Genomic DNA, 19143 nt, shown 5'->3' on the forward strand with positions numbered 1-19143 from the left:
CTTCGAGCCTTCCGATTCAGATTTTCTGCCATCAAGGCTCGCTATTTATTATTGTCTCGTGTGTACATACTGAAGAAAGCAGATAAGTTACTAAATCCAGAAAGACCGCTTCATTCGGTTCGACGCCATGTAAGTAGAAAACCAATGAACTGAAACAAATTTACGCGCGCGGTAACACATGGGTAAGCAAGGTCTTGTTGATTTAATTTTAAACTTGAATGGTGGAGTAGTCTTTCATTGATCACTTTAGCGCCCGTTTCAAATCGGAGGATGATGAATGCGAACTATTGGTCTTTGGTGATAGATATCTAGGTATAACACCCACAATCGAAACGCTTCAATGTAAAAAGGGAAACATTAAATAGCCTATTGATATTATGAACCTAGACATGCTCATAAGCATAGACAAAATAGAGTACTTCAATTTGACATAACACCTACCAGCCTCCCAATTAATCGGTACCAATATCCGATCCTATATCTTCTTTAATGTAGTAATTCCGTTTGGTGCTAAGGCGATAAACCTCTTCTATACGCCTACGAAGATATATCTTATATAGTAGACCTTCGTTATATATATAGCACCTTCGATCCTATAAGTGCTTCTCTCGAAAGTATCGTAGAGTCGACTTATATTCGCTATATTTCTACGTCCGGCGATAAATAGAAGTTTTAGTATTACTATAATATTAAAAATATCGCCGAGGCTTCTTTGCCTTTTTAATATAGTTTCCGGCTTTTATAAGAAGAATATCCTACTACGAAGGCTCCGGAGAGCTATAACTCTTCTTAGCTAGCTCTAGTAATACGCTAGTCTATTATTTATCAAACCTATTACTTACTTGTTAAAAGATACTCTACAAGTCAGGGTAGGTGCCTGTCAATCAGGTAGGAGAAGGTAACAAGATAGGTGGTTCCAAAAGTCAAAGACTGTTTCTTGAGGAGCCGTCAGACTTCCTCCATATGGTCTAATTGAGGAAATGTGACACGTGGAGCGGGGTCCCGTTCCTGCGGGGAACCCTTCCCGAGAAGATAGGGAAACACGGGCGATTCCCCTCCGGAGAGGTCAAACCGCCCGTAGGCCTGAGGCACCAATCTGGGAATGGCCTCATGTCTGGTTATATCGTAACATAAGGATACTCCCTTATATACTTAATTTAGTTCTTTATCTTTAATTACATATTATTACTTATATTTACCTTTTAGATTACTATAACTCTTTAATTATAACCCAATAATACTTACGAGTAGACTAATACTCCGCTATAGATCTACTCGGCGCTCTACCTAGTATTAGTTCCTTAATCGCTTAATAGGACTTAGGCTATAGTAAGGCCCTACGCGACAATAGCTTAGTTACGATCCGATTATTGACGTTAGACTATTCGAGGAGTATTAAGGCAAGTATACCCTGAACCTACCTAACCTAACTATGACCAGTTAACTAGCTAGTACGTAACAGTAGGCTATATAATTCTCTAATAGTAACCCCGAAATCCTTTCTAATTAACTTTTAGGGCGCAACAAAGTGACAGATGCTTCCCATTCTATTGGTATTGCCCTCGAAAGACCATAATCCTCTCAACTTCGTTGCCAGCAGCATCATCCTCTACCCAAGCACGCCACATACCACCACAATTGAAGTCAAATACAACCTTGCCCCGATGTAGTTTCACATCCAATGCCCTGTTCACATGGGAAAGCTCTGCCTGTATGCCGATAATACCTCCTTCGCCCTCGCCAGTCTTTTTCCATCTGGAGCCAGCCGAACGTTGAAGTTCACCACCAGGCCCAGAAACAGCCGTCACTGCGTCTGCAAGGCCATAAGGGAAGACACCGGGCGAAGAAAACCGTAGCATTGCAGCAACCGTGCGAGCAGCCGCAACCCGAAGGAACGAGTCTCCATTCCCTGTCCCAGAGACCGCGATGGCCCGCCGATGAGAGTGTTGAGCAGAAGGTTGATAAGAATGACAAGCTTTCTCGGATCCCAAGTCAAGCTGCCGGGATAAACCGTCACCCGAAAGGGACGAGTAAATAGGGATGGCCTGATCTCGCACGAACGACGGCATACAATCCCCCAACCAATTCCTCGCGCCGCGTAGCAAGCCACCCACCGAGGAATCTTCCGGCACTGCCTCACCACCACCTGACTCAATCTCATCCCAAGCCTCAGCCCAGAACCCAGCTCCCAGGGTAGGCGTATCACCAATTCTCCCGGGTAACTTATTCGTCAAACCACCGGTACTAGTAGCAACAGCCAGATTCCCCCATTGATCAAGACAAACACACCCCACAGTCCCCTGAGTCAAAAACACAGGCTCCTCCTCCCCCCTCAAACCCCTAATATGCTCGTCCCACCTCTTCTGCGTGAAGAACCACTCATCGGAACAAAACTCTAATCCCCAATCCTGAGCAAGAGTCTCAACGTACGGAGCAACGAGCTGGGAATGCATACTCCCGCCGTCATCTACACTAGACCCATCAGCGGCGACACCCGATCTGAGAAGCGACTCGCGCGCGAGACGAATCGGGTGACGCACATTACGGAGGCCCATCACGCCTGCGCCGCGCTTGATTGCGCCTGGCTGTGTTGCGTCGGGGTGAACGGATGTCACCATTACGGAAGCTTCCATTTCGATTGTGCCGGCTGTTGTGAAGACGCTGCCGCGGCCGCAGTTGAAGAGGGGGTCGTCTTCGAGGAGGGAGACGGCGTGGACGGCTGCGTCTAGCGCTGTGCTGCCATTTTTGAGGAGGGCGTGCGTTGAGCGGAGATAGGATTGGAGGGAGGCGTGGTGGGTAGCGTAGAGGTCTGGAGGGAGTTTGGAGCGTTGGATGTTGCCGGCGCCTCCGTGGATGATCAGGGTTGGTTTGAATGATGCTGGTTTTGTCATTTTGCCTGGTATCTAGGTAATTGGGCTTGTTAGGATTGTGATGTTGGTTGTTGTTTGGTGCGGGGAAAGATAAGGCGGAGTAACTTGTCTGGATTAGGGTATCATCTTGCTATCATCATTGCATAATTGCGACCATCGAGGGCTATGTACAAAGCTACCTAATTGAATATTCCATGTGTAGAGTTGGCTCTATCACGATGGCAGATTCCAAATAAAGTCTAATGTTCCACCTTCATACATCGGAAATTGACATCCATGGCTCATATCAAACGGCGCCATCGATGGATCAAAGGGCAGCGAAAGCCAGTTATCTGCCCCAATATCGTTCAATGACGGGATGTATCCCAGATCTGGTGGTGGGTCCTGCACTACCGGGGACCTCATGGAATTTGACCGGTCACCAGTGTCCGCCCCCGGCCAAGGAGGGGGTCCCATGGATGATCTTCGCGTAGTGTCTTGGCTACTTTTCGCCCCTTTCGACGACGCAAGTAGATTGCGCCGCAAGCGCGAGACATGCATGTCTAGCAGTGCGGCATACCGCGTGCTCAGATGCACATCATCTAAAGCATTTGACTTGAGTGCTTTGATACTTTTCTCTAGTATTTCAATTGATTCCTGGAGCTTGGCTTGGCGTGTACCCAGACTGAGCGCTTTCATCAAAAAGATCGAGGCACTAGTTATGCGAAGAACGATTCGAACTGGCGAGAACCGCAACGCCCCTGCTTCGGCTAGATGGGTGACTTTCTGCAAGATCTGGCCACATCCCTCGATCACCTCTTGGATGTATTCGTAGTCGGTTGGGTCGATGGTCATAGGTCGCACTCCGTCGAAGGTGTTGGGATTGTTCTCTGCGACAGCACGCTCCACTACTGCTTGCATTCCCACTGAATGGGTGTAGACGCGGACGAAGTGGTATTCGATGAATAGATCGTTGTAGAATGCTTTATCAAGTATTTGGGGCTGTAGGTACTTGTCTTTCCATTGATTGAGAAGAGGTCGGAAGTGCTCTAGAAGACCAACATATCGGCCGCTGTGCAGTTGCTGGCGTGCAAACGCGGCAGAGGGGAAGAACATATCAGTGACAGACTTGGCTAGCTTGGTAAGCTCAATCCATGAATCCATGAACGTCAGCCACGTGCTGCCCGGTGGACTCAGTCCTTGCGGCTTCCGTCCGCCCAGGATAGCATGGTTTAATGATTGAGGAATCGGTGACATGCATCCGATCCGCCAAGCTAATTGATTGATGTAGACATATAGCAGACGTTGTACCCGCTGCCAACGGATTGCCATCTGGTCTCTCCATTCTGGTTCATCGGCTGGTGAGCTGGTCCCTTCTGTCTCGAATATCCCTAGCTCGTGTGCAAGGGAGAGAGCACACCCAAGCAACATCCAGGACATTTGGTCAGATCGACGTGCTGGTTCAATTATATCTTCTACCCCGCGGCTACCAGGTGCTGAGCTTGATTCGTTATCCTCATGGTTCCTGGGGGCTGATGGGATCAAATCATCGTCCCAGCCATCCGTCTCGGGTGGAAAATGCAAAGCGCGAGGATGCCATTCCGACATCAACAGAAGCGCCTCCACAGTACCAAGACTCCGCACCTTGCATTTTGTGGATTTTTCTTGTCCAAATATCAGCCTCATCGTCAATTTCTGGCAATGGGACCACAGTCGGTGGTGGATAAAGAAATTCCTCGACTCCCCCCCTGCTCCAGGAAGAACGTGATAGCGGGAAGAGATCATGAGAATGGTGGAGCATAGAACTGGCTCCCGAGTAATCAGCCAGTAGTGATATCGATGGTTGGCGTAGAAATCAGTTAAGATCGGAGATAAACACGACATATTCTTATAGAACCTACTTCCGGTTAGCATTCACTTGGCAGAGACATGGAACGTGCGAGGGAACACACAGATCAATAAAAGTAACAGCCTCTCTAGCACTGAACCAGCCCATCTTGACAAACCGACAAGCCTCCCAGACATTGAGAGTGTCTTGAGTGGCGTCGGATAGCTTGACGGGACGTATTACCCGCGCCACCGACTCAAACGCGAAATCGTGGTTGCCGGGTGTCCGATCTTGAGTACTCGGGCCTACCGATGGAGGCCCAGCTAGTGATTCAGAACTAGTATCGGGACTGTTATCTTCTTGGGCAGTTGCAGCTTCGAAGAGAATATTGAGCGCATCATTGCCACTTGACACGACAGTACGCATCATAGAGCTGGCGAGGGTTGAATTCGATGGGTGTCTGTTGTTTTCATATGTATGAGAAGGGGACTGATTAGCCCTTGGGGGCCCTATGGAAGGGTTATCAAGGGAGCCACGATGGGAGCCCGCTTGATCCCGATGGTATGACCATCCCGACTGAAAGTTGGGCCCTCGCTGGAATTTGGACTCGGGTGTTGAATTGGCTACTTCGCCCGCATGATGCGTGTTCTGGATCTGCCTTTGTGCTAGGATAGAAGTGTCAGGCGAAGATGTCGTAAGTTGAGTGGTCTGTCGGGGTGAGACATCTGTCTCATAGCTCTCTGGTGACCGCGCTAAAAATTGACCAGTTAGGTACCCGCCGATTCAGACATGTGAAGCATTCAATTCTAGCGTACCTCGTTTGCGGGACCTTTCCCACGCGCGTTTCTCGGGGAACACACAGTCCCTTAGTTCTCTTCGGCAGCGCGCACATGGTGGGCCGATCGGAAGACCATCTGGGCCGGATCCTAGGTCGCATTTGGCCTTCCGTTGCCGGCAAGGGATGCATGCCTTGTAAGTGCGCTGATACGGCTTGTCCGGACGGGAGGATCTGACACCATCCATCATCAACCGTTCCTGGGCGGCCAGGATCTTTCCTGGGGTGGATTATGTGGATTCTGTGGATATTTTGTGATGCTATTGATAATTCCAGGGAGACAAAGAGGTGTCGAACAAGGATTATTACCCGGCGATATCCGTCGGCCCCGCACAAGCTTCTCCATTTTAGGATAGGACTTTTAACTTGGGGGAGAATTAGTCTACCAATCAAAATAGTGCCATATATATATTTCAACGTATTCTATGAATGAAATTATGTCATAGCTCAGCCTGAATATGATTAGTGATATCGCTTGCTGAACCGACAGTTAAGAATATATATATATATATATATCACACAGAGTATCAAGGCTGCAAGCCACAAGAGCTCTAATACAATCTAAGTAGTACGATTTACACTGTACGTAGAATAGCCCACGCTCTAGGCAAATAATTATAATAATATAATAATACAGATGATATCCCCCGAGAGTCATAGCCGAAATATATGTACAGCGCTTGAACTCGGCTTCATTATGACGGAAATCATTCCGCCTCCGTACTCTACAGGTACAAGGGAGTCCACTTGACCAAGGTATACCGGCACACAGGATCCGTGTCTGGGCAAGAATAACTTGACGTAGTTAAAACCTGTGTAGCTTGGTTTATAATCACAAATGCTCTTCCTTGTCTAGACCCTTTTTCGTATCATTGCTATTCCAATATCCCATAGATCGATTACCAACACATACATTCACAATGACCGACACAGTGACTCTCCACACCTACTTCCGCTCTTCCTGCTCCGCCAGGCTCCGGATAGCCTTACACCTAAAGCAAATTCCTTTCAAATCCGTCTATGTGAACCTCCTAAAGGGCGAACAATCCTCCCCAGCCCATGTGGCTATCAACCCCTCAGGAACGGTGCCAGCCCTAGTAATCCAGCGCAACTCCAAAGCACCCGTGAAAATTACACAGTCTCTCGCCGCACTTGAGTATCTCGCAGAAGCATTCCCAGAGCAAGGCCCCGCGCTGCTCCCTCCGATCTCGGAGCCAGAGACCCGCGCTGTAGTCCGCACGCTGGCGGATATTATCTCTTGTGATATACAGCCTGTTACAAATCTCAGGATCCTGAAGCGGGTTGGGCCGCTGGGTGTTGATCGTGCTGAATGGTCCAAAGATTTGATGGAGGATGGGTTCAGGGCTTATGAGGCCGTTGTTAAGGAATCGGCCGGGAAGTTTAGCGTTGGGGATTCCATTACCATTGCGGATTTGTGTTTGATTCCCGCTGCATGGGGAGCTCAGCGGTTTGGTGTTGACTTGGGTCAGTTCCCCGTTACGAATGAGATTGTGAAGAACTTGGAGATGGAGGAGGCTGTTAAGGAAGGACATTGGAGGTCACAGGATGATACCCCCGAAGAGTTTCGTATTAAGGAATAGCTAAAAAGGCTGTAAGTAGTGAATTGACTCCCAATCAAGATTTCTGGAATATTCCATCGCCGTGCTAGTAAAAATGGTGTTGTATAGCAGGCAGTTGTTTATCTTAGTTGTGCTGGCTGAATAGAAGTAGTCGAGATATTTTATTGTCAGCTCTATAGTGTAGAACTAAATAGAACTGAAACAGTAACATCACACATTTATCATTTAATTTGATTTTAAGTCATCTACTGCAGCGAAACGGTAGGCAGGATAGTGCCAACACAATCGCCGAAGCCGACATAGTTGCCTTCTGTACCAGCCATACCGCGCAGAGTAACAGTGTCACCATCCTCAAGGAACATACGCTCAGAGCCATCCGCCAGCTTAAGAGGAATCTTGCCGTTGGTCTGTTCCAAGAAACTACCCTGAGTCTTCGCCTCTTTGCCAGAGATAGTACCCGATCCCAGCAAGTCACCGGTGCGCAAGTTGCAGCCTGTGATAGTGTGGTGAGCAACCATCTGAGGGAAAGAGTAGAGCAGGTTGCGAGCGTTGCTGTTAGAGATAATAGTGGGCTGACCACCGGGGTTGGTGACCTCGACATCGAGGGGGATATCGTAGGCACTCTCGGCGCGCTTCTCGCGCAGGTAGGGGAGAAGAGACTCGCGGTTTGCAGGCTCCAAACCGGCGGCGCGGAAAGGCTCGAGCGCATCGATCAGAACCACCCAGGGGGTGATAGTGGTACCAAAGTTCTTCGCATTGAAGGGACCCAGAGGGATGTATTCCCAAGCCTGAATATCACGGGCGGACCAGTCGTTCATGAGAACCAGACCGAAAATGTGGTCTTCGGCCTCGTCAATTGGGACAGGCTTGCCAAGATCATTGGGCTTGCTGATAAAACAAGCAAGCTCAAGCTCGATATCGAGCTTCTTGCAAGGAGAGAAAGTAGGCACCTTGGGGTCCGCAGCGGGGTTCGCCAGGATCTGACCCTGGGGACGGTGGAGGGGAGTGCCTGAAGTCACGACCGAGGAGGCACGGCCGTGGTAGGCAACAGGCAGGTGCTTATAGTTAGGCTGGAGCGCATTGTCCGGGCCACGGAAGAGGACGCCAATGTTGTAGGCGTGGTTCAAACCAGCGTAGAAATCGGTGTAATCGCCAATTTGCATGGGGACATGGTTGGTAACGTGGGACAAGGGCAGCAAAGCTGACTTCTGGAGGGAGGCATTGTCCTTAAGGACCTGTGGAAACTTTGTGTCGGCGCGGAAGACGTTTTGTAGATACTCGCGCACTTGTCGGTGCACAGGGCGACCAAGTGCAGCGAAGTCATTCAGAGTCGGCTGGCTAAAAACAGCCAGGTGTTGCTCAATAGCGGGCAGCTGTGAGAAGCCTCCAGATGAAGCGAACGTGCTCAAGTTCAATGCATGATCACCGATTGCAATCGCAGCTGTCTTTGATGCGGACTGTGTTGATATGATGCCGAACGGAATGTTGGCAAGCGAGAACGGCGAGTTCTTGGGGATGTGAAGCCAAGAAATCATGATGAATTAATGATTGAGGAGTTTGGGGAAAGAGAATGCAACTTTACGGGCCTTGCCTACCTAGCTATAATGTTTAGGCCCCAAGTGATGCGGAATTTGCCCGCTCTCCCCCGCATTCAGCCGATGCGGAATGAAGGATAACCACGGGAATTATCAGATTGCCGCGGAATGATGTTACACACATTATTTGCTTCTTTGAGAGAGATCCGAGGGTTTGATGAATGATAAAGGCCGGCATTATCCAAACGACATCACATCACTCCCAATATGCCTGTCACTAAATTCAGTCACCCCGATCCTTATAAGTACCAGACGGGTTTCGACTCGTATCACGAGTATGTATATACATAGTTTCCAACACAAATGAACACAAATGAACACAAATTAATGAATAAATAGGACGGAAGCCGTCGAAGGAGCTCTGCCAGTCGGTCAAAATTCACCACAGAAAGCTCCATATGGGCTCTACGCCGAGAAACTCTCGGGTACAGCATTCACCGCACCCCGTCATGAGAATAAGCAGACATGGGTCTATCGGATTATACCTGCAGCAGCTCATGAGAACTTCGTCGCGGAGGATGCCGACTCGTATCATACGAGAATGACAACCGAGACCCACAAGCTTCACCACATCCCCAACCAGCTGCGATGGAACCCCTTCGATCTAGATGAGGAGGTCGACTGGGTGCATGGACTCCACTTGATTGCAGGATCTGGAGACCCCACTCAGAAGCAAGGATTGGGTATTTTGATGTATGCCGCGGGCAAAGACATGGGCAAGGAAGCTTTCTACTCCGCGGACGGAGACTTCCTTATTGTACCTCAGCACGGGGTGCTGGACATCCAGACGGAGCTCGGTCGCATTATTCTGCGACCAAATGAGACCTGCGTCATTCCTCGCGGTGTTAGGTAGGTGTCTTACCTGTCCATCGATATTATATTGTAATCAATAACTAATCACTTCCATCAGATACCGAGTGACCCTCCCGGATGGCCCTGTGCGAGGATACATCTGTGAATTATACCAGGGCCACTACCAGCTCCCGGAGCTGGGCCCCATTGGATCCAACTGCCTGGCAAATGCACGAGATTTCCAAGCTCCCGTTGCCGCTTTCGATGACGAAGAGGAAAGCGAGTACAAGCTTTACAGCAAATTCAACAATACTCTCTTCGCCGCGCGACAGAACCACACCCCCTTCGATGTTGTCGCCTGGCACGGCAACTACTACCCCTTCAAATACGATCTCGGCCGATTCAATGTTATCGGTTCGATCTCATTCGACCACCCAGACCCTTCTATTTTCACTGTGCTGACTGCTCCATCGGATCACGTTGGTACCGCCGTGGCCGACTTTGTTATCTTCCCTCCTCGTTGGCTAGTCGCGGAGGGTACTTTCCGTCCACCGTGGTACCACCGTAACACCATGTCGGAGTTTATGGGTCTGATTTCTGGTGACTATGATGCCAAGATCGGTGGTGGTTTCAAGCCTGCTGGTGCTAGTTTGCACAATGTCATGAGTGCACATGGTCCCGACTCGGGTGCTTTCGAAGGGGCTAGCAATGCTGAGCTGAAGCCTCAAAAGGTTGGTGATGGAAGTATGGCTTTCATGTTTGAAAGGTTAGTTCGATTTCAGCTATTACTTCCGAGACTTGTCATATTTACTGACAATGATTTAGTGCTCACATGGTCGGCGTCTCGGAGTGGGGTCTGAAGACCTGTCAAAAGGTGCAGCCTGAATATAACGAGCACAGTTGGAAGCCCCTGAAACGGCACTTTGTGGACCCTAACGAAAAGGCCTAGGCTATGGTTTTCTTTTCGGTCACTGCAATGAGAACACGTACACATTTTCAAATAACTAGTTCTATAGCATAACAAGATAACAAGATAGCAAGATAACAAGATACCAGAATTCAATCAAATCTCTCAAAATGGGGTTTCATTATTGCTTCGCTATTCCAAATGTGGATTTAAAGTAATTCTCCATTTTACATTATCTTCACCGGTCAAGCTCCTTCCTCATCGCCTCCTTAACAATAGCCCCACACATCTTGGCATAAGGATTCGTCTGCACAGAAAGCTGCTGCGCAATTTTATTCCCATAGCGACCCCCAAAGAAGAAATCCCGACTAGCCATTTCCTCAAGCTGATCAGCTGAAAGTCCACGCAGACGCTCCGGCCCAGCCTCGTCAATACCAGAACCAGCCTTCTTCACACGCGCCGCTTTCAGAAGCAAGTATCCCCGATGCGTGTGCGCGTCAGCCAACAACCGTCCCTGGGTTGTTGAGACCGCATCAGCAGGGGAGGCGGGTGTGGCTAAGGTTATGGCTTGGCCTATGTCAGAGAATATGCGGGAGCATAGCTGCGAGGTTTTGGGGGCGAATATGGCAGCATCGGCGATCTCCGTGGCAGTGCTCTGATCACTACCCGCTTCTGTGCCGTAGATCAGATCAACCAGCAGGCGGAGAGTTTGTGCCCGGTTTGTGTACGCAGAGGGATATGTTGGATGCTGGGTAAGGAGAGTGTCGAAGTCGTTCAGTGCTGACTGGACTATCTCTATACTTGGTGATTTGTTTGATTGCAGCTTGCGGATGATGTCTGTTTCGCGCTGCTTGAGCGACGCCAAATCTGTTTCAGAGATCTTCAGGGATGATGGCCATGAGGGGAGCGATGAATCAACGGTGACTCCTGACGATGGAGAGGATTCGGCATCGAATAGAGCTTGTAGTACAGCCGAATCATTAGATGTCAATGACGGGCGGGCAGTTGTGATAGAAGTCATCTTGGGATTTGATGTTGAGGTAAACGGTTGAGGGAATATCGTGAGATTTAATTTAGAATAGGATCACTGCAGAATACTAGTTGAAGAATGAAACCAAATGTCTCAAGAATTAAGGATCTAAGACATTGAAACGTCTTCGGATATTACCAGGATCTACAGGATCTCAGCGGGCCCGGATATCTCCGGGTATTTCAGGGTCCTAGAATAGCCGCACGGCCAAGGATGAAAGCCAAGGCGTCCAGGTGTCAAACAAGCGGTTTGGGATAGATATCCGCCGGGATAAAGTGCGGTTACCGGGTGATCATTCATTTAAAAGAAACGGTAGTGTACCTAGACTTGACTTCAAATAACTCAACTGCCGCTCATCTTGTACTACCATCTTTCTACCAATATCATCATACAAACATAAAAGATTCAGCAATATGGCTCCTTCAGCTATTTCCAATAGCCCTCCTCCCTCAGTTGCCGGCGAGGCATCCTCGGTGGCCAGCTACCGCGGTTACGACCATGTCCACTGGTACGTTGGCAATGCCAAGCAAGCCGCAAGCTACTATATCACCCGCATGGGCTTCAAGCGTATTGCTTACAAGGGCCTCGAAACTGGCAACCGCAATATCTGCTCCCATGTCATTCGCAACGGTGATATCACCTTCATCCTGACCTCCCCTCTCCGGTCTCTTGACCAAATCGAGCGTTTCAATCCCGAAGAGCAAGCCGAACTACGGGAGATCCATGACCACCTTGAGAAGCACGGTGATGCAGTCAAGGATGTTGCCTTTGAGGTTGACAACGTCGATAGTGTCTTCTCTGCTGCTGTGAAGAATGGTGCTAAGGCTGTCTCCAACCCTAAGGTCCTTGAAGATAAGAGTGGTCATCTGAAGACTGCTACTATCCAGACTTATGGCCAGACCACTCATACCCTTATTGAGCGCAGCGAATACCGTGGTATCTTTATTCCAGGCTACCGTGCTGAGAATGGCAATGAGGATCCCATTATACAGTTCTTGCCCGGTGTTCATCTCAAGCATATCGATCATTGTGTTGGAAACCAGGACTGGAATGAGATGGATAAGATCTGTGAATAGTAAGTTGAGACCAGATTGTTTCATTGAACTTCATTTACTGATACCACTGTTTAGCTACGAGAAGGCTCTTGGCTTCCACCGTTTCTGGTCCGTCGATGACAATGAGATCTCCACGTAAGTGCTCTAACGTGTTTTAGCTGATCACGAGATACCATGACTAACCTCATTATTATAGTGAGTTCTCAGCTTTGAGTAGTGTGGTCATGGCCTCACCCAACGAGATTGTCAAGATGCCCATCAATGAGCCAGCAAAGGGCAAGAAGCAATCCCAGATCGAGGAATATGTGGACTTCTACAACGGTGCCGGTGTACAGCATATTGCCCTTCACACCGACGATATTATCCGTGATATCACCAACCTCAAGGCACGTGGTGTCGAGTTCATCAAGGTTCCCGAGACATATTATACAGATATGCAAGCTCGCTTGAAGGAGTCTGGCTTGGTACTGCAGGAAAGTTTCGAGACCATCCGCAGCTTGGATATTTTGATTGATTTCGATGAGGGTGGCTATTTGCTGCAGCTTTTCACCAAGGTATGTGGAAACTATTGATGCCAGTATTCGTAACTCTATACTAACCTGACAAATAGCACATGATGGATCGACCTACTGTGTTCATTGAGATCATCCAGCGACACAACTTTGAAGGCTTTGGAGCCGGCAATTTCAAGTCACTATTCGAGGCTATCGAACGAGAGCAGGAACTTCGCGGTAACTTGGTTTAAGGACTAAAATATTTGGATAGTCGGGCATTTTCCATTTTCTTGATGAACCCTTACAGTTTTAGAATTTGCATTTTTTTTTAGCGAATTAAGGACTTTCTCTCAATAACAATTTTTGGACCATCTTACCGTCCGCCGAGTTTTGTAATACAGGTCGATAGATACTTAAGAGATATAGGATCGTCAGCCTTTGTAGACTCCGGCTTCCTAGTGGGTAATTGGTTGTTCTACGAGCGATGACAGATGGTGAGATGTATACTAAGTAAAAGGCTAACTGATGGAGTGGAAAAAAGAATATCTGGGGCTATGTGAGCACTACAAATGGAACTGAACCCCAGCTAACAAAAAGGCTATACCCAGTGAACATGGGATAAGTGTTGTGTGGAGTTTCTTATATGCTTTGGGAGAAACAACAGATTTAAATAAAGCAATTTTGGAATATTAGAAGAACAAGTACCTAAACCGAGCAATCCGACCCAATTCACTGATCTCATCACTTTCCTGAACCCATTCCTAAACGCAAAAAGAGTAATCCCTACCATGCCCTAATCCTCCATTGACCTCCAAGTCCAACCTCAATCGGTGTATCGATCCAACAAGTCCGAAAGCTCACGCCAATTCTGTCGAATCTTATACCAATGTATATCTAGGCTATTCTCCAATACATTTATCAAATCTAGACTAGCATCGACACCGTCTTTGGCCATTCGGTTCTCTGCACGTTGAAGTTGCTCCATCAAGTATGCTTCCCGATCGAATATGGCCTTTGATTCAGCGAGAAAGCGTTTCTTATCATCCAAGCATTTCTTCTCCATCTGTTTCAACTTGTTCCTTGCCGCTGCATGGTTCGGTTCTTCTGACAACCACATTGTCATAAGACCTTAGGGTTTCTATCAGCGATGGAAAAGGGGGTGTGTGTGTATTTGGATGAAGACGTACGGAAAGCAGCACAACTGCTTACAAATAATACCACCCATATAGCAACGCAGGTGGCAGATTCTAGCTCTTTTAATATCATGTATGTTAGCATTTTGTGGGTGTTGCTAGATGTTGAGTCTGGTTGTGCGGGTAATCGGCGAGTAACTGACTTTTCACGGATAACTAAGGCAAGTGAGAATGAGATATTGATGATGTTATGTTTGGGTTTGCGCTACTTAGATTGAAAGATTTTTTATGATAAATTGATTGTGCCTACGTACTTTCACAGCACACTCAAAACCAGGTTGAAATATATGATAGTTTTAGTCTCACCCTTATTCATTTACTTCCGCTTCGATGAACTTGAAGTGGGAGGATTGCCTCCAATCCGCTTGAATTTCCTCGGATCTAGAACCTCATTAGACAAATGCACTCTTAGGAACTTTGAAATAAATGGCATACCTTTCCGACTCATCAAAGCCCGATTTCTTGTTCCTTTTCCACCCTCCCAGAACCCACTACCTGCCTTTCCAATCAGGACCGCTTTGCAGATACCGCAGTTCTCGGGCCTGTATATTTGCTCGCGGGAGCAGTAGCCACATATCATGCGATTTGCGTGTTCGTTGGGGTGATCGGTTTCCGCGTCGTGGCATCTAGATAAATCAATAAGCATGTGAAGAGGCATGGGGGGATATCCAGTGGGTAATCATACTTGTCGCAAGGGAAGACCTTTGAGCAGCAGCTGAATCTGTAGGGGGTCAGTATAACCTGTTTGTAGTGCTACCAACTCATCAATCGCGGATCACATACCTGAACCAGCGTTGACTCTTGGCATAGTGCTGGCAACGACCACGTCGCGGAAGTTCTTGGCCAGCGACAATACCGAGGACTTCCTGAGGCTGAGATTATTGTTAGATTTTATCTTGATGACGCGCTGTAGGTTGAACAAACCTTTCTTTTGGCAGGGAGACCTCCACGAGAAGTGACTAGATGGTACAACAATGAGCAAAAGCGTCCGTATCGAGTTAGATCTATTAGCACTTACTTGCGGCACTTCCCACCAAAAGGAATTTGACCTCAGGGATCTTGAATACTGAATTTCGCATATGTTAGTAGTCAAACAACAGACACTGTGTATTAGACCATACCCATTTTGCGATGGCACTGGCGACATATACCCATAGCACTCTCGCCGCGAACTGCAGGTATACCCGGTGCCGGGTGGGGAGTCGAGCACTCGGAGCATGTTGGGATAAAGTCGCTATAATAAGACGAGTCAACAAATGGAACTTTACTGATATGGATGAGTAGACTAACCTAAGAAGCATATCCTCAATCGTACAGCCGCCCAATTCGAGGTAGCCAGCACGATTAGCATGAGAATGCATCAACTGTCTCCGGAACGCTGCACACGAGTCAGTAAACCATCCCGAAAAGAAGAATGAGACTGAGCGTATACTCACCGACACTCATATTATTAGCGCATTTCCGGCACGACTCCATCTTCGGCATGTGACCCTTCTCATCGGTAATTTGTGGTACGCTCTTGATATCGATTGCTACCTTACACCTCTCACATTTGACTGTGATATTGAGGCTCATGAGTTCCAGCAGCTCAATTCCGTAGAGCTCTAGGAAGGGAAAGGAAAGTGCGACACCTCGTCCGGGCGCGTTGTTGTCCACTGATGCAGGGACGGGTGCACCGCCTTCCTCGTCTTCCTCTTCATCTGAATACTCGTCTTCCTCGTAACTAGACTCGCCTGATGTCCCCTCGGCACCACTGGTGGGATTAGGAACCGACCATTCGGGTGGCCGTGGAATGACAACAAGATGTGGCCTGTCTTCATTATCTTGAGTTGAGGATACGGCAGGTGCTTTCGTAGGCTCCTCCACAACCTCGTCCTCCTCCCCTTCAATAGCGGCAGGTACAGCTTCAGTGGGCTCCTCCTTTAGTAAGGGTGTTTCAGCAAATTTATGAATATTGCTTGCTAGGTAGTTGACCTGAGATACCAGACTTAACTGCGACGTCTGTTCTACCCATTGAGTGAATCCCGCTTCTGTGGCTTTCACTTCCGGGCCTTCGACTCCCTGCAACCTGATCGAGCTTTGCTCGAGAGGGTAGAGCTGTGGCACAGTCAATTTCACAGTTTTGAGTGCTTGAAGTGTTCGCGGTAGGCGATCCTTTTTGGTTGGCTGGATGGGAAGAACATAAGTCCTGCCATCTTGCAGTTTTTGGTACATCGGTAGTCTTCCAAGGCGCGCCTCGAGCTGTTTGGTCTCGGTTGCCCGTCTCTTCTCAGCTGCAGATTTTGCTTCGGCTGTGTGTCTAGGTACCACATTTAGTACTTGTGGTACTGGCTTAGAAGCAGCACCTGGCGTTTTAACATGATCTTGAGACGAGCTCGGTTGGCTCGAAGTCTTCTCCGGGGCCTTAGTGAGTTCTTTAATTGTGGATCCGTCACCAAGGTTAGCAAAGAACTTCAGCGTTGGCCCACGCTCCAGGGTAGTTAGCAATGATTCGAGCTTTCTGTCTAGACTGTTCAACCAGCCCAAAAGGGTTCCTCGGCCATTGGTGCGGTACGTAAAATCGACAATATCATCGAAGCCTCTAGCGATATTTGTTTGATAAGGAGCTTCCATTTCAGAATTGGTCACTGCAAGCGTGGGACGCCCTTTTGGGTATGAGCTTGGGACTTGCATGATACATTGTAGTCGTTCAAGCTCAAAGGGGAAGTCCGGATCAGAAGGTACCAATCCAAAGGTCAAAGTAGTACCCTGGGCATCATTGACTTCCTGTGGACGATAACGCCGTCTCAATTGATTGATTTGGAATTCTCTTGGGTCTGACTGCTCCAATTTGGAAACGGGCCTTTGGGGCTGGACAGGAGCAGCGGCAGAGCTCTGCTTCCATTGGTTCTCACCAATATCCAATTTCTCGGTCCGAGTGACAATGGCTTGTGCCGGACTCCGGCTTCCATTTGCCGGGGATTGGGATGGTGTCTGCTGTTCAGATGAAGGCTCCTTAGCCTCAATGGCCGAGGCATCATGTAGATACGGACATGCTGCTCCAAGTCGGCATCCTTGAACAATGTTAGCATATGATTTGAACACAGCGCCTTCCTAGCAAATGACCATCACCAAGAATACATTCGCAAGAGATTATGGCACGGGTCGATCATGCAATACTGTTCATAACCTCGGTATCATTGACCATTTGGGTGAACATGGCAGATGCAGTGTACAAGCATTCCCGAAGGGGCCTGTTTGTGGTACCCGTCCGTATTCAATGACGCGTCGATTATAGTAATGACAAAATAGGCAAAGAGATCTTACAGACAGAAACTCAGAACACAAACTTACCCTTTTTGGTTTTGAAAAAGCGACATTTCTGCCGCCGGGTCGATGACAGGCGAGCACCCGTTTCATCAGTGGATGCAACACCATGCGACCGGACCGCTGACAACTCATCAGTTGTCAAAGAGGACGGCCGGTCTGTACCTGTTCAACAAAAGCATGATGAGCGTGTGATCGAAAAATATTGCGGGCGGCCGACTCCGATCCGGACATATTGGCAGACCGGGGCCACCCTGTACGCCAACAAAGTCCTAGGAGATAACATGGGAATTGATAGACTTTGTGGTGGATGCAACATGTGGTGCATGGACATGCAACGGCTGAAAATACGAAAGCCTGTGGTCTGTGGAGGTCGACCCAGATAATCTACCCCAAGTAGATCTCATGGAAATGATTGGGAGAAAAGCTTCCGGCCAGATGGCTTTTACGAGCCAATAATAGAATTATGCTTGACTCACCTTGGGGTTGGGGTGCTGGACCCGCATTGTCAAATGACCTATTCTCCATGCTGAAACTGAGCCTCGAGCAGTGTTGCGAAAGATGATCCAGAATGGAATGGCCCGGTTCTGGGCGATTTGGAGGTGACTCGCGCTGCCAACGCAGAGATCGGGTGACCTGGAGGAGATCGACAGGACCAGATCTGCACAGTAAGTAAGCCGAGATGTGCGACCGTCTGAACTGTAGCTGTAGCGATCTTTGAAGTCACGGCGCTAAGCAAAAATAATTAAAAAAAGGCAGAAAACTAGGGAAGAGAACCACGTGACACGTAAAATGTCAAAATAGGGCCACAAATAAGTAGTGGTATATCTTAAGGTCTGAAGATATGAAGCTATACAAGAAGTTATAGTTGTTTACGGTTTTGCTGGCTGTCAAATGCCAAGACTTCAGGCGGAACCGATGATCTCATTCGCCTTTCTTTGACTCATTTCCTGTCATACTATGGAGTACGGAGTACTGTTAGTCACAATGAATCGATTTTGAAGTGGATTGCAGATTTCTAGCTGAAGATCACTAGAACGTTCGTGGGGGTTCTAATATGGAGTGCTTTGTGGATCTCCCCTCATTAGTGCCTATATTTACATCGTATGTGGTACGGGCACAATGTACAGGTTCAGACTCGACAAGATTAATAATGATAATCACTGCAGGGCCCTCTAGAGCTCACATTTAATATTATCTCGAGTATAGCATTTGTCATTGCACCTTCCGATCCCAACACAATGCTGTGGCGTCCATGTCTTAAAGCACAAAATCTGCTCGAAGCCATAACAGGAAGCAAAAACCCCAATCAAGCACCAGCAATAATTGGCAATAATCGCCCCTGCACGTCACCATTGCATACAAACTGGATAAAAACAAGAAGCCACCAGAAAAAGAAACTAGAAGGGAAACAGGACCCCGAATTCCAGTCTGCCAGCAGAGCATATACGGCACGGAGCGCGGCATGCGCCTTATCTCCCACATCCATGTCGGGGGATATCCCCTTTAACAAGGGTCCAATCCCGGCCAGCAAGGCCATGCTAATATAAGAGAAAAGGTAAACCTTCACCCAGAGAGGAATACGACCCGACAGGCGCAACAAGATTGCAATAATATACTCAACGGCCACCAGTCACGGGCGGCGGTCGGTCCGCGTTGCGCGGAGAAGATGAGGGGGT

The 19143-nt window shown here is 48.3% G+C and overlaps 9 protein-coding genes across 9 annotated transcripts; 3 read left to right on the forward strand and 6 right to left on the reverse strand.

Moving 5' to 3' along the window:
- Window positions 1–1547: 1547 nt before the first annotated feature.
- N7537_006751 (isoaspartyl peptidase/L-asparaginase) lies at window positions 1548–2891 on the reverse strand (the record flags this gene model as incomplete). The annotated part of the gene is made up of 1 exon (XM_056897808.1): window positions 1548–2891. One exon carries the CDS (start codon window positions 2889–2891, stop codon window positions 1548–1550), a length of 1344 nt encoding a protein of 447 aa, XP_056753593.1.
- A 192-nt stretch (window positions 2892–3083) lies between these two features.
- On the reverse strand, window positions 3084–5700 carry N7537_006752 (uncharacterized protein; the record flags this gene model as incomplete). The annotated part of the gene is made up of 3 exons (XM_056897809.1): window positions 3084–4746; window positions 4802–5429; window positions 5493–5700. The coding sequence occupies 3 exons, from the start codon at window positions 5698–5700 to the stop codon at window positions 3084–3086; spliced, it is 2499 nt and encodes an 832-aa protein (XP_056753594.1).
- A 732-nt stretch (window positions 5701–6432) lies between these two features.
- Window positions 6433–7113, forward strand: maiA (maleylacetoacetate isomerase MaiA; the record flags this gene model as incomplete). Its single annotated transcript, XM_056897810.1, has 1 exon — window positions 6433–7113. The coding sequence occupies one exon, from the start codon at window positions 6433–6435 to the stop codon at window positions 7111–7113; it is 681 nt and encodes a 226-aa protein (XP_056753595.1).
- Window positions 7114–7337: 224 nt separating this feature from the next.
- Window positions 7338–8627, reverse strand: fahA (fumarylacetoacetate hydrolase FahA; the record flags this gene model as incomplete). The annotated part of the gene is made up of 1 exon (XM_056897811.1): window positions 7338–8627. One exon carries the CDS (start codon window positions 8625–8627, stop codon window positions 7338–7340), a length of 1290 nt encoding a protein of 429 aa, XP_056753596.1.
- A 267-nt stretch (window positions 8628–8894) lies between these two features.
- On the forward strand, window positions 8895–10428 carry hmgA (putative homogentisate 1,2-dioxygenase (HmgA); the record flags this gene model as incomplete). The annotated part of the gene is made up of 4 exons (XM_056897812.1): window positions 8895–8962; window positions 9027–9536; window positions 9598–10245; window positions 10305–10428. The coding sequence occupies 4 exons, from the start codon at window positions 8895–8897 to the stop codon at window positions 10426–10428; spliced, it is 1350 nt and encodes a 449-aa protein (XP_056753597.1).
- A 196-nt stretch (window positions 10429–10624) lies between these two features.
- Window positions 10625–11407, reverse strand: hmgX (the record flags this gene model as incomplete). Its single annotated transcript, XM_056897813.1, has 1 exon — window positions 10625–11407. One exon carries the CDS (start codon window positions 11405–11407, stop codon window positions 10625–10627), a length of 783 nt encoding a protein of 260 aa, XP_056753598.1.
- A 422-nt stretch (window positions 11408–11829) lies between these two features.
- Window positions 11830–13216, forward strand: N7537_006757 (4-hydroxyphenylpyruvate dioxygenase family protein; the record flags this gene model as incomplete). Its single annotated transcript, XM_056897814.1, has 4 exons — window positions 11830–12491; window positions 12547–12606; window positions 12668–13025; window positions 13082–13216. The coding sequence occupies 4 exons, from the start codon at window positions 11830–11832 to the stop codon at window positions 13214–13216; spliced, it is 1215 nt and encodes a 404-aa protein (XP_056753599.1).
- A 572-nt stretch (window positions 13217–13788) lies between these two features.
- On the reverse strand, window positions 13789–14082 carry N7537_006758 (uncharacterized protein; the record flags this gene model as incomplete). The annotated part of the gene is made up of 1 exon (XM_056897815.1): window positions 13789–14082. One exon carries the CDS (start codon window positions 14080–14082, stop codon window positions 13789–13791), a length of 294 nt encoding a protein of 97 aa, XP_056753600.1.
- A 392-nt stretch (window positions 14083–14474) lies between these two features.
- N7537_006759 (uncharacterized protein) lies at window positions 14475–17992 on the reverse strand (the record flags this gene model as incomplete). The annotated part of the gene is made up of 11 exons (XM_056897816.1): window positions 14475–14539; window positions 14594–14784; window positions 14844–14879; window positions 14942–15030; window positions 15083–15117; window positions 15177–15224; window positions 15280–15392; window positions 15449–15536; window positions 15595–17211; window positions 17492–17629; window positions 17944–17992. 11 exons carry the CDS (start codon window positions 17990–17992, stop codon window positions 14475–14477), a joined length of 2469 nt encoding a protein of 822 aa, XP_056753601.1.
- Between the last annotated feature and the right edge of the window lie 1151 nt (window positions 17993–19143).

The sequence above is a fragment of the Penicillium hordei genome, assembly GCF_028827395.1.
Source record: "Penicillium hordei strain IBT 12815 chromosome Unknown utg000003l_segment0_segment0, whole genome shotgun sequence".
In the NCBI taxonomy this organism is placed as follows: domain Eukaryota; kingdom Fungi; phylum Ascomycota; class Eurotiomycetes; order Eurotiales; family Aspergillaceae; genus Penicillium; species Penicillium hordei.